Raw genomic sequence first — 14741 nt, forward strand, 5'->3', positions numbered from 1 at the left:
GGACCCTTCCTTGGCTTTCTAGGACTTGGGCGGTGTGGCACGAGCCCTGAAGTAAAGCTTGCACAACATGAAATTCTTCAAAAGCTAGTTTCATCATCAGAAAAAAAAAAAAAAATTGGTAGCCAGTTTTATTTTACCATGAGGCTTGGATTCTTCTCAAGGAGAATATAGTTTATTTAGGAAGAGTAGCTGTAATGGTTTTTTTGACAAAGTGATTACTTGAAAAGAAACTGTGGATTTGGCTATCTGATCTAGGTGTGAGATGGGAAGATTTTTCTGTTAGACCACACTTTCTCTAGAACTTTGAGTCCAAATGAGGAACCTCCAGACCAAAACGTGAGTTTGAGAAAATGTTAGAATAGAAGCCATGATGGTTTGCTGCTAATTTTCTGTCTTTTTTGTTTTTCTTTCTTTTTTAGCCACCCTGAAACTGATTGCTTTTGCTTTTGGCAAAGTAGGAAGAATTAATTGTGTTGTTAATTATGGACTGATGTATTTTCAGATCTCGATAGAGAATGACTACCTAGGCCCCAGAAGAATTGAGAGTCTGCAAAAAGAAGATGCTGATTGGCAGAGAAAAGCTCACATGGCTGTGCTTTCTATTCAAGATCTTACAGTTAAATACTTTGAAATAACAGCTAAAACACAGAAAGGTAGTTACTTTCTACTAATCTATCTGTCAAATAAAAGATGTTTAAAAATTTATTTAATGTTTACCATGTTCTGTATTGTACTGTGATTTATTAATTTTTTTTCATCGATCCTCCATGAGGAAAATGCAGTTGTCATTTTTATTTGTTTTCTCTTCTGTGTCTCTTCAACTCTTTCACCAAATAAGCCTCTTCAGAACATCAGCAGAAGTGAGCAGAATAGAAATTTTAGATGAAAGTTTCATAACCACTTTCTCAATGTGATTGTATTAGCTGCACTGTAAATTTGCAAAGGGTTTAGGGAACATAGAGCCTCTGATAGATTCTGTCTTCTGTACTGGATATGGCAGACAACCATAGTGAGTGTTTATTACCTTTCAGTTAGTTTCCTTTTTCTCTCTGGCCTGCTTTTCAGTAACTTTTTTCATAGCTCTGAGTCCTAAGCAGTTTTACTAAAGAGATTGTTCAGTAAAACCAGGTCATGTGACTTGCCATGGACATCTGTGCTTTCATCCTTGTACCATCTTAATGTAAATAATCAGTTTATTAGCGCAAACACACCTGGGGATGTGATTTCACGTCTCCTCTTCTAGTTTGACTATGGGCTACCATTGACAGAGTTTATGTCCTCCTGTCTTAACTGACTGACTGGGTTCCTGTTCATTTCTTTGCCTTGGTGAAGTTGATTGTGCAAGCAGGTAAATGAGCTGTACCCTTGGGAGAAAATCTTTTTACATGGATAGGTTTCCTGTGATCTCCCTGTATGACTGTTATATCTACCTCAAGAGAAACAGTGAACTGCAGAATCATTCCTTTTGGTGACAACCCAAGTTAAGTACAACATGAAACTCCACCTTATTTTGACAAAAGTGACTAAACGAGTTCAAGCTTGTTGGGATTAATTTAATTAGAGCAAATTCTAAATGTATTTAATAATTTTCATTCCTTTTCTAGTATGACAAAGGCAGCAAATAAAATACCCCATTAGTTGATAAAGAACCTATATTTACAGTTACTTACTTTTTGTTTTGTTCACATGTTTTTTTATGTACAGCAGTCAGGATTGTGGGGAAAAACACTGGGAAATTAAATGCTTGGGAACGATTTACAGCCATAGACCTTTGGTGTACAGGTTGCTTGCCTGTGTTGTTATGTTTTGGTTTTTTTGGACTCCTGCTGGTCACAGGGTGGTCTTACCTACCAAAATACTGATAGCAGAGGGAAAACACTTAAGAACATAAAAGTATTTTTTATTAGCTAAGAACAGTGTGTAATGTCTTCTAGCAGCTAGGGACTGAATGCTGTCCCTTTGATTGCGTGACTTTTATGGCTTTTGCTTTGCAAAGTACAGTATCACGTGATAGTTCTATATATTAAAAATGGTGAAAATCTCATGTGTGTCAAACTAGATGTTGTCTGGGGCTCAAGAATAGAAAATTTGAATCAGGCAAGGGACTCCTGATACTCTGAAATCTTCCTGAAACATTTTCATTCATCCCTGCATAGTAAAATCAAATGCTAATTTGTTTAGTGAATTTGAATTAATTTTGTGAAGCCACCTGCATTTTGAGTTAAAAGATAGATGTTATTTAAATTTACTGCAGTATTCTTATAGAATTGCACTTGAGGTCAAGTTGAAATTTTTGTTTTAAATTGTAATTTTTTTTCACTCTGCAGATTTGTTTAAACTTCTGACTGCACTATAGAAGTTATCAAAGGAAACTGGAGACTTTAGTAGCTGATAACTGGGGCTTTCAGAAGTGGGGAAAATTTGGGATGCAGTACAAGACCACATGGTAGTATTAATGAGATATTTCTATTAAGTCAAGAATTCTGAACCAGTGGTTCAAGTGTTCAGGTACTGTGTATTTAGAATGGTCTTTCTGTGGATAACAAAAATTGGAATTAAAATGATAAAATAATCAACAAATAGCTAATTGCCTATTTATGTGAATCCTAGGAGTACTTATGTGCTGGATTTGAAGGTTAGTACTCTGTAGAGTGACTACTCCCTGCTAACAGAACTTTGTCTGCTTTTGGATACAAATGTGTGCATTGTCTCTACAGTAGAATCACTAGTGATCTGAAGAGTTGACTGGTAAGCTATCTGCCTTTTCTTCCCTTCTGTAGCTGTGTACGATCGAATGCGAGCAGACCAGAAGAAATTTGGTAAGGCAGCATGGGCAGCAGCAGTGGAACGTATGGAAAAGCTTCAGTATGCAGTTTCTAAGGAGACACTGCAGTTGATGCGCGCTAAGGAAATCTGTTTGGAGCAGAAGAAACATGCACTGAAAGAGGAGGTAATTTTTCATACGAATAAATAGAAAAATAAAACATGCAGGAGGAAAATGAAACCTTAAAGAGTGTTGTTGTACTTTAAAAAAGAAAAAAAAACACAACAAAAAACTCCAACAAACCCCCCAAACAAACTATAAAAAAACCCCCCCAACTCTCCCCTCCCCCCCCAACCTGAAAGTAATTATTTATCCACTTTTAATAGTAAAAGTTTGTATTTAAACTTTTACTTCCCTCTACCATGTTAGACAAATGGAGTTGCAACATAGGTATGATGGGTTTTGTGCCACTTACTTATGTTTTCTGTTTTCCTTTTCCTGGTTAGTTAATCAGGAAGACAGTTTTTACTGTTAATGTTTACAGCTGTCCACTGAGATGTATAAAATGAAGAGAAGGGATAGGACAGAAATCTGCTGCTATGTAATCTCCATGCTTTAGTTCTTAAGAGGCATGACCACCTTTTTGGAATAGTTCTGACATTCCAGATAGAAGGTATCGGAACATTAGTAAATACACAGATGACTAGCCTGTTGTACTATACTCTCTTTGTCTCTGCTTACCCTAATTATTAAGACAGTCTTCCAGAGGGGCTTCTGCTAGATACAGCTTTCCCGAGAAAAGAGTGTGTGCATTAAACTGTATTTAAATATCTTAGCAGAAAAAAATGCACATGTATTGGGTTTTTATGACACCTCCTCAAAAGCAAAATAGCTACAAATCCTCTTCTAAAATTTGCTATCCTATGGATATTTGGTGCTAAGAACTTTTCTGTCATACTAACGTTAATTTACATTCTATCCAATCAGTTGCTTTTTCTTAGAGCACTTTTCAAATAGTTCAGCAAAATTTTACTAAACCGGTGGCTCTGTTATGAAAAGGTTATCCAGCAAACTCACAACTTCAGCAGTGTATAGGTTTGCAAACCTGTTAGACTATATGACTATTTTAGGAGCTTGTGTAGAAGAGAGCTTGATCTGTGAGGAGAGAGGGTACCTGCAAAACCCATAGCGTGAAAATAGGAAGTTTGCTCCATTTTAACACTCTTTATATTTAGAAAGCCAAGAGTTGTCTGGAAACCTGAGCTTATCAGGCTGCTGTTATCTTTAGGTATGAGTTGATGAGAGGATCCCCCAGTACTGATTTGAAATATTATATTTGATATGTTCACATATTTAGGGCAGCCACACATCATCTTTTCCAAGCACATCTTATTTTTGTCTCAGTGGAGAACTTCCATGAACTTCTGTTGAATGAGATCTCAGTCTGGTAAATGGGTGATTGATTGTTTTGATGTGCCAAAGCATTAAGGGCTGCATAGGAAAAGGTGAGGTTCGTTGCAGTGTAGAGCCGGTGACCGGCTCTGAACTGAGAGGTTGGGACTTTTGGCAGCAGAGGAATGAGGAACACCTGATGGGTGTGCATGGGCATCTTGCTTTGGGTTTGTTTATTACAAGGTATAGAGAACTCTGGTTCAAAACATGGTGATGGGGAGATACAAGGCTGTTCTGAAACATCTTTTTTTGCTTTGAGAATGTGATAGCACTAAGTCCCTGGAAGGTGTCCCTGCTCATGGCAGGGGGCTTGGAACTAGATAATCTTTAAGGTCCCTTCCAACCCAAACCATTCTATGATTCTAAGTATGCAAAGTTGGATTTGAGAAACGTGACGAGGAATCCCATATTGGAGAAGGGTTGCAATCTTATCAAGAAAATATTTGATGATTACATTAGCTGGTGTATTTGGAAGAGATGACAGTAAAAAAAAAAGGCAACGACAAAAAATGAAAACATGATACATTTTTTTCTTTAAGCTTAAGAAATTAAGACCTTTCTGCTGTACTTGCATATATAAATTTGCTTTCACTGGGTAGGAAGAAGAGATACATGGGAAGTAATATACTTGTTTCTCTTGCACTTAATTCCCTTTTCTGCAAATCTAAACTGATCGTGCTGATTGATTTTTAAGAGGGACAGTAATAACGTCTTTGTTCCTGTAGTTTTCATTTAGTGTTAATCGAAAACTTTTTTGTTTCCTAAAATGTGTCGACACTGTAAATATCTAGAAAGCTGCTACATTTTCCAGAGTACCATGATATGAAGATTACCTGTTTAGGCAATTAGGTTAGTTACAATTTTTTTTTATTTGACAGCTGAAAATACTAGCCCCATGATTATCTGTATTTTTTAAAAAAATGAAATCATAACTCTACACAGATTACGTATTGCCCTTATTTTCCTGATTTGTACTTAAGTTCCATTTGTTGTTCTGAATTTTGTTTGAGGGGAATGATGACAGCTTTCCTTTTGAGGCAGACCAGAGGCTGCTTTTGTGGACTGTTTGCCAAGTCTTGTCCTCGTGACAGTAAACAGAAACATTAAATCAAAGTGAGAATCGTTTGTAATTCTTTAAGTATGTAAAATAGTTTGGACAAATGGAAGTAAGAGACTGGAGACTTAAATTCTAACAAGTCCCATCTGGCATATATGGGATTCAGTAACTAGTCTTCTCTTTTTTTCCTTTTTGAAGTGTACAGTTGAGTTCTAAAGATACACTTCAAAAACAATTTTTAATTTACATGATAAATATTCTGTGATATTTTCGTTTAAAAAAATTATATTCCAACAAAATATTATGTGGGTTTTTAAATTCATATATTGATAATTCTAAGAGTACTTTCCTTTCCTATATATTGAGCCTGAATCAAATATATATTTACTTCCAGTGACTATGAGTATTTAAGCATATATTGCATTTCATTTTACTTTTGCCTGAGTTGGATGCATCAGCAAAAATAATAATTTTATTAAGGATTCAATTCAAGAACGCATGAATAGCTATTTCTGGAAAATTAATCTTTCTGTAAGAACTTGAGAGTGATTTTGGTAGATATGCAATATATTATTTTTCAGACAACTTTGTTTCACCTTGGTAATTTTCATTGTATCTTTTTTAACTTTTTCTTTCTGTGTCAGCTTTTTGGAAAGGCTAAGAAGCTAAAATTGGGAAATCTTTGAAGATTTATTTTAGAATATCTAAATTATTTTTTTTAATAGCATTAGGAATTTTCGCTTTCTTCACTTTCAGTGTTCAATTGGGAAAACAGAAATTACTCATAAAAATGACAATTTAATTTTTTTTTAATCTTAAATTAAATATTTGTGTAATACTTTCCAGTTCAATCTAAAGTTCAAAAAGACTTAGAAATAAAATGTATTTTAAGAAAACAGAAAGCAGAAAGCTTCAAGCACTCCAGGTGAAGAAAAGGGCTGCATTCTGTAGACAAAACTTGGGAGTCATAGTTAAGCTTTTAATGATGCAGTGAGACATTATTAAAAAAAATTACTCATTAACAATGATAGCCTGTTTTGGACTTAATAGTCATCAAAATACGCATAAGTTCTTTTGAAATAATATTATTAGAACATAATTTAATTTTATACTCTTTTTTTCCAGAGAATGACTGGGTAATCTTATTTTAAAGAGTATTAAAGAGGGCAAACCCCAGCATTTGAAGAGACTTTTTTTTTTGTTTCAAGAATTTTGTGCATCATTGACATTTAGTTCCCATTTGTCAAGAGAAAGAAAAGACAAGGTATTTATGGTCACTTAAAACAGACTCACTGTAATGTTAGAAAATCAGAACTGAAATACCTTCTCTGGCAAACCACTACTGTTTTCTAGGCACAGAAGATAAACCAGGATAGTCCTTTAAAAATATTAGAATGATTGAGGAACTAGTTTAGCAGGGTTTGAGTTGAGGATTAAGACAGAAAGAATGACAATTCAGAGCAAAGTCCAGATAGGATTGTTCATGAGGACACTGTTGGTCTTCAGCAGGTTGTCTATGAATTTTTGGACACTTAGTCTTGGAAAAGAAACAAGTTTATAAAAACAGTGGTAAACCCTTTTCATTGAGAAAAGATGTTTCGTTTAGTGTCTGAAATTTTTCTGATTGCCCAGGATACTAATTGTGAGTGATTATCTTAACCTTATTTTTTTATAATACCCTGTAGTATCATGGCCTGACTATAGCCGACTCCTGATACCTAATTAGTTGGAGGAATACTTCTGTTCCACAAGTTGCTAGTTATGAGTGAGAACCTGCCTTTTATTAGTGGTCAGGGTGCTCTGTGTTTCCCTTAAAATAATTTAGAAATTCTTTAAAATTATTTTCTCTTGGTTTTTAAGAATGAGCTTCCATATTCACACTTAAAAGACCTGAGGTTTTTTCCTAAGTTTAACTCCCTTCTTCTGAGATTTTTCAAACAGCAACAGTGATGAAGGAAAATGAATACTTGAACTAGAGAACAATCAGGATTCACACGGTGTGGGTTGAAACATGACTTTGCAGTCTATTTGAAAAATAACAGATTACTTAAAAGGCTGAATAATAGAAAATTTAGTAATAGCTATTAATAAGTATTGCAAGGGAAAATTAATACAACTTTTTACTATGAACTGCAGGCTAATTCCTTTTTAAATGACAGCAGATGAGAATGACCATGGTATTATAACCTGGTAGCAATGTGATCGAACCACCAGTGCAGCAGGGTGGTACAGCAGCAGATACTCTCCAGCCTGTCAAAGCAGGTATTTCCAGCAAAGGGAGAAGTGTTAGTGTCACTGCACATGGAGTTGAGATTTCTTCTATGCTTTTTTTCCACACGTTTCTGATCACCCAAGAAAGATTAGTTCTAACTGGAGCAGTTGCAGGGAGGGCTACCACAAGGATGCCAAGAACGGTGAGTCTGTTTTACAAGAGGAGTCAAAGTTGTTTGACAAATAAAAGGAAGGCTGAGATGATACCACATTGCTCTCCACAAAAGCAGAGGAGTTAGGCCTCAGAGCCCAACTGTAGGGCCTGCTGCGATAGGACAAGGGGTAATGGTTTGAAACTAAAAGAGAGTAGATTTAGACTAGATACAAGGAAGAAATTTTTTTACAGTGAGGGTGGTGAAACACTGGCACAGGTTGCCCAGAGAGGTGGTAGATGCCCCATCCCTGGAGACACTCAAGGTCAGGTTGGACAGGACCCTGAGCAACCTAGTCTAATTGAAGGTGTCCCTGCTGACTGCTGGGGATTGGACCTTTAAAGGGTCCCTTCCAACTCACACTGTTCTGTGATTCTATGAAAAATAGTAGTGGGAATAAATATTAGTCGAGAGCAGTACATGTTGCTGTTCAGTACTGTCACGAGAACAAATGGTATTAACTGATTGTGAATCCACTGGAAATATGGAATAAGTTTTCTGGCAGTTAGGAGGTAGTATCTGGAACAGACTTCCAGTGGGAGTAAGAAACAGTTTTGTGGAAGCTTTTTGTTTTGTTTTTGTTTTTACTAAAGCAGAATAAGAACAACAGTAACAACATGTAAATTATCTTAAGAACTCAGTTTTTGAAAGCAGTTAATTTTAGATTTGTGTGAACACATTCCATGGTGGTGGAAAGCTGGATTTGATGGAACTCACTTCTGTATTCCATGTTTGTCTGTTTTTCTATTAATTTTGTCATCTATCCATTTAGTGCTTGTGTTCATAGTTCTTGTCAGAGGTTTTCTGTTTTAACCTATTATATCTTTGTTACCGATGCATGGGTTTACACATGATATATTTCTGCCATAGAACTATTGAGAAACTTAATTCCCTGCCTAATTTTTTCACTTAGTATGAATGAGAAAACAAAGATGGTACAGTGTTGCTTGAGTTACAGCCTGAGAGATTAAATTATTTGCTTGAGTTAATGCAGGAAGTTGTGGCATAGCAGGAAATTCTGATCTCCTCAGTTCTAGTTCTGATAATGTTTTGAATTATCACACACATATAGTATCTCACATAAAGTTTTAACATAGTTTTTCATTAAAGGCTATTATGGAGCTAGGAAATATGCCCAAGAGCCATATGACAATATTAATTTCCCATTACTGTTGTACCTGAAAACTGAATATAGTGGTGTTGTACCCCTAAATCAAACCAGGTAGCTGACAGCATCTGTAATGTATGCTTGTAGGGCTAAGATTCGGTTATCAGACAGGTCCTTTATCAGGCAGACACTACTGCTGAATGAAATGCTGAGCTGTTGTAACTTGATTAGCTGTTGCTTTTGAAGATGACCTATTTATACCTCTGCAGTCTTGATACAAAGTATTGTGAACTTAAATTTGGAAACATATTTTTATAAAGAAAATATGTTTTTATAAAGAAAATACGTTTAAGTTTGAATTTCACAATTCACTGACAGCAAAAATTTTTAGTTGTGGTAGAAGTTTGAATGACATTGCTTTAATATGAAAACAAACAAACACCACCACATTCTGTTGCTATGGTGTATTTTTTTTTTGCAGTGAGAAAATTAATTGAAAATGTCAAAACTCAGGATACCCTGCCTGACTGATGAACACTATCCCTCTTATATGGAAAAACTGAAAGGTTCAATAAAGCTAGCCTCTAATTCACTCCAAATATAGAATCATAGAATGGTTTGGGTTGGAAGGGACCTTAAAGATCATCTAGTTCCAACCCCCATATGCCATCATTGTGTCATTTACTGTTCTGGTCACAATTAAGAACTGAATATGGAAGCAGAATAATAGAATGTCATAACAAGACATTTTAGTGTCATACTAGACTAAAACATAAATTATACAGTATTGATTGTAAGAGCTATGATATTCACTTAAGGGCTCAGCCTTTCAGGCTAATAGTTGGTATGCAAAAAATGCATTCAGTAAATATACACTATAGTAGAAGAAATTTTTAATAGAGACTTTAACAAGAATTGATTCACAGGTCTTCTGACTATCAGTCTTATATGGAAAGAAAAGTAGTATACAGATCTGTTTAATTGAGCTGTGAAATCCCTGTTAATGGGTGGTGATGCAGATGCTAAAAGCATACATGCTATAAACAAAGAGATAGGACAAATTTATGAAGTAAAACCCAGTAAGTCTGTTTTGCATAAAAAGCAGCACTGTGGCTTAAGCTGTGCTGCAAGCTGTGCTAGAGGCTGGTGAAACATTTTAGGGAGGTATCGCTGCACTGCCTACTATGTTCCATTTTCTTGGATACTGGAAATTAACATTTTGCCTGAAAAAAGTATTGAGTAACAAAACCAAGGAAACCCACTTCTGGCTGTTAATTACAGATACAGTTTTACACCTTGAAGAAACCGGCATAATGTAAAAACATGCTAGCAAATATTTTTTAAAATGTATAGGTCTTGTATTTGCGTGGGAGACATCCCTTTCTAAAGACTGAATGTCTGTAATACAGAAACTGGACCACATTCCATCAGAATGGTAAGGTAAATAGATCACAACCTTCAGTAAAATTTAGATGTATTTTCATCCAGTATCTGGAAGAAACTGTAAGAGGTACACTTTTTGAGCAGGTAGCAAACTAACTCTTCTGCATGCAGGTTATAGAGCTTTGTGGCTTTGAATTCTCTACGAAGTGAGACAGCACATAAGATGCCTTTGCCTGTTGGTATTTCTTAAATGTGGCCTGAAAGACTAACTGTATTGAGCAGTTAAATCATATTTTCCTGAATGACAGAGGAGGATTTGAATTCATTTAAGTTGTCTTGTGTCACTTTTCTATGTTGAACTGAACATATATGTACTGAAATATAAATAAATATTTTAATCTAGATCTTTTTTTCTCCCGTGAAGGACTCCAGAAACAATAAAACTTCTCAGTTAAGTTGTCATTACAAGAGGATCAGTGCGTGTAGTTATCCCTGTTTTCACCACCTTTCACTTTTTTTTCTTAGCTCAGCTTTAGTGACAGCTTTAACTGTAGTTTTCAGATGGCATTAACAAAATGACTTTTAGATTTTTTTTTTTTGGACTGAAGATAAGAGAATACTAATTTCATTACATATCTTCAGAGAATCAAGTAGTAGAGTAAAAGAGTGGTCAGTATGTTTCAGACTGTGCACTCTATGACTTATCACTTTGACAGTCACAAATAGTAATGCAATGCCATGGATTTTTTTGTTGTCATATGGAAAAAATGTCAGATATTAAAGATGCCTGGAAAGTGTATAGCTGATCTCCTCTTGATGTGTTCATTTTTAACATGTTACATTTACTGTATCGGACCGTATCTAGCTGTAATTGTAAAGTCTGTGGCTTTGTTCTCCTCATTATCCTGGATTCTTCTGTTTTTATTTTTTTTTTCTGTTTCCATTTAGATGCAGAGCCTGAAAGGTGGTACAGAAGCCATAGCTCATTTGGACCAGTTAGAAGCTGATTATTATGATCTACAGCTTCAGTTATATGAAGTGCAGTTTGAGATCTTGAAATGTGAAGAGTTGCTGCTGACAGCACAACTTGAAAGCATCAGAAGACTGATGTCAGGTGCTTTATGTGTTTTAATTAAGACATAATCTGTAAAATTATCTTTCTAGAAGTCTAGTAAAGCCTGGGGAAATTAAATGAGAACGGATTCTTTACCATGTGAAGAGCTGGATCTTCTAACATAAGTACTGTTAAATTAAAATTTACACCTATTCACAGGACATATACATGCATTTTGGTTTGGTTCTTACTGCCTGTCTTTGAAAATAAACATATAAGATACTATATAAGTTTTGGAAGACTAAATTCAGGAAGGAGGAAATGTCTTAATTACTGGACTTGTGTCATTGAAAATTCGCATTGGTATTATTAATGTCTTTGAAGTGATTGGTTTTCAGAAGCTATTCCTGCAAATTGAGAGTCCTTCAGTAAACTTTGAAGCTTGTTGTGTTGTCCTCTCACTGATTCAGAGCAGTGATGCAAAACTTATGTTTCCAAAATCTACTATACCTTGTGTATTTACAAACTATGGAAATGGTACAGGTAAATCATACAGCGTTTTTTAATCCAGTTCTGTCCTTTGGACTCTTCTGTAGTTAATGTTTTTACTTGCACAAGCTCTTTTATATTTTTTAGTGCATAAGGCTTGTGTAGCAAATTTTGTTATGGATAAAAACGTCACTTAGGAAGAGAGATTTGAAGCTGAATTGTATTGTGAGTTGCCTCTGGAGAAAGAGAAAACATAGGTATCACAGATTCTTCTCACTGTTACGTGAATCTCCTCCTTTTAGGCTTGTCATGGCAACAGCCGTAACTCAGTATATGACTTGAAGAAATGTGGCAGCTTTGACTGGTTGCCACTGTGGAGAGCTAGTTAGTGCTTTAGAGAGAGATAGTTTTGGTACTTGGGAAAGCAGACATTTAATTTTGGTACTGAAGACACAGTATGGTGTGTTTACCTACGGACTGAAGGAAATACCTTGAACAGCAGGCTCAGAAGGAATGTGTATCAAAATCCTTTCTCTTTGATGTCCTGATAGTAAAACATAAGGACCCTCAGAGATTAAGCATGCTGTAAAAACATCATAGGTTATTATGACTTGTCACTAATGTTTTCTCCAGAAATCTCAGAAAAAAAAAAAACCCACAACCTGACCCAAAATAAAACAAAATCCTCTGTCAGCTAAACAACCAATTCTCTCCTTCCCATAGGGCAACAAAGTGGTTCACTGTTGTGACTTCCTTTGCTGCTTTAGATTTATAAAGTATTCTTTAATACAAAATAAAAAAGTTTGGGTTTTTTGTGTTTTTTCTGTTAAAGAAAACTGTCTATGTTAGAAGGAATTACTGTTTTTTAACAACTCTCAGTTAATATCCAATAGGACAGAAGATTAAAAATACAGTTCTTAAATGTGTGGGAATTTTCTTCAAAGGATGAAATTACCTCTTTGGACTTTACTTAGGTGGAGGGGATAAAATAATTAATGTGAAGAATGTGACACTGAAGTGGCTGCACTGCTTTAAGACTGTTCAGCCCCTAATCTGTATGAAAGTGTCTAAAACATGTGGTGGCATTTTAATATGTTCCATTTCCTATGCAGTCAAAGAGAAAAGAATGGTCTGTTGCATCTGTTATGCTTCCTTTTTGAAGTGTGCTTAAAGTCAAAGTAACAGCCCTGTAATTGTGCATATCCATGATATGAAATACATGTGTCTTAATGACTTGTAGAGGCTGTTGCTCTTCTTTACTCTGACTGTATTGGCTCTGCAGAGATATTTCAGAGAGTTTTGGATTCTGTTTTGATTTGAGGGACATAAGCAGTACTCCTAATGAAGTCCCAACAGAGTATTTTGAGAATGTGATTTGATTTGACTGCTAGTTGGTTGTAAGCAATAAGAAAAACATTTTATTTTGCAAATTCAGTACATTGGATTTGAAAAGTAGCAAATTATATTGGCTTGTCATATTATAAACAACAGGAGTAGTTATTAAATGTCCTTAACCAAATACCTGCACTGAAATTCATGAAATGTGAATTTATTAAGTTAGAATTTTAAAGGGTCAGGTCCTAGCCATGCTAACTTTTTGTACATCCTTGTAAGATGGTTTTGTGGTGGATGAATTGCTGTTAACAGAGAATGTGATAGTAGGTTCCTGCTTTGGTTGGAGGGTGAGTTGAACCAGTGAAAATCCTGTGGATCATATCTAAAAAGGAATAATTCTGATTGTTTTATTGTAAGTGGTTGAGTTGATAGAAGCTTAAGCACTTACCAGATTTATAGGCATTTCAAAAGCTCAAAAGCTGTTTGTAGGAAACTCTTGGAATGTTTGATAGAGATTGCAGTAGAGTTGCCAAGGTTGTTTTTTGTTTTTTCAGACAGTAAATTCCTATCTTTAATGCTGCATGAAGGTGTTCTGAAACAAAATTTGCATGGAAATTCTCCCGTTTCAGAAGTGTATGGAAAAAGATATTTATTGTTAGTCATGACTCTTATTTTTATTCACTGATGTCTCAAAGTGACTTCTAGTGACTTGGCAGTTTTATGTGTGGATGAAACTTTATGCAGTTTGGTTTCTTTTCTAAAGTAAAGACTCTAGTAGATTTGTTTTTATTAGTTTTTATGGTTAATAGAATGCTATGCTTTCTTTTTTAGTCCTGCCATGCCTTCTACTGACCTGAAATTAGCATGACAATCAGAATTTTGGTTGCAGCAGAGACTGTACACACAAATAACATGAAGTGACAACAGCTTTTAAAATGGACAGTGTACTGAAGAAAACCCCGCCCCTCTCCCAGATAATCTAGTAGCAGAAGTAGGAGGAAGTTAGGGTCTTGTTGAAAGTAGTTGATGAAGTTGAAATTAGAAGGTTTGGTGGTGCTGCAGAGTAGACACTTGACAGTCATGCCAGCTGTATCTGCCTGTTTCAGCCAGCAGTAATGCATATCCCTCTTGGTGTACTACAAAAATATCCTATTTGGTATGCCAGTGAAATAAGGAACAAGAAGCCTTTGCTGCTTCTTCATCCCAGCATTCTGCAAGGATTTATAATCACCACTCTTTAAAAATTCCTTCTTGGCAAGAGATGAGAAGGCAGCATTCAGAGATGAGCTCAGTGTTACACTGGATGCTTCACTCGGGAGGCTAAAAATCATGAACGTTGATAAAACTATTAATAATGACCTCCTCTCAGGCCTGTAATGCCTTGAAGGGTTGCCTTGAAGTTACCCCCCCTCTGCTGCCTCTGAGCAGCAGCAGTGACTGGGAGATCAGAAACCTCCAAAGAGAGGATTTTTGGTGTTTTATTGTCTGGTTCTCCTTTCATGGAATTAACAGTAGGTTATGGCAAAAGGATCTCATGCCAAAGGGTTCAGAAAGAGCCTGTATATCCTGAACTTCATAGTGAAGACCAGAGGATATTACTGCACATCGTAGGTTCCCTTGTGTTAGTTAAGAGACACAAGGACGTGAATGGACGTTATGATCAAGTTAGGCTACAG

At 35.7% G+C, this 14741-nt stretch overlaps 1 protein-coding gene across 1 annotated transcript in view; it reads left to right on the plus strand.

The window, feature by feature from the left end:
• Nucleotides 1-419: 419 nt before the first annotated feature.
• JMY (junction mediating and regulatory protein, p53 cofactor) overlaps nt 420-14741 on the plus strand; it is a gene marked incomplete at its 5' end in the record, with an annotated part of 28196 nt that continues 13874 nt past the window's right edge. The window contains 3 exons of the mRNA XM_010166202.1: nt 420-653; nt 2781-2950; nt 11136-11301. Of these exons, the coding sequence (XP_010164504.1) occupies nt 420-653; nt 2781-2950; nt 11136-11301 (570 nt within the window). The remainder of the gene's footprint in view (nt 654-2780; nt 2951-11135; nt 11302-14741) is intronic.

Source organism: Antrostomus carolinensis, unplaced genomic scaffold (assembly GCF_000700745.2).
Source record: "Antrostomus carolinensis isolate BGI_N321 unplaced genomic scaffold, ASM70074v2 scaffold2164, whole genome shotgun sequence".
In the NCBI taxonomy this organism is placed as follows: Eukaryota; Metazoa; Chordata; class Aves; order Caprimulgiformes; family Caprimulgidae; genus Antrostomus; species Antrostomus carolinensis.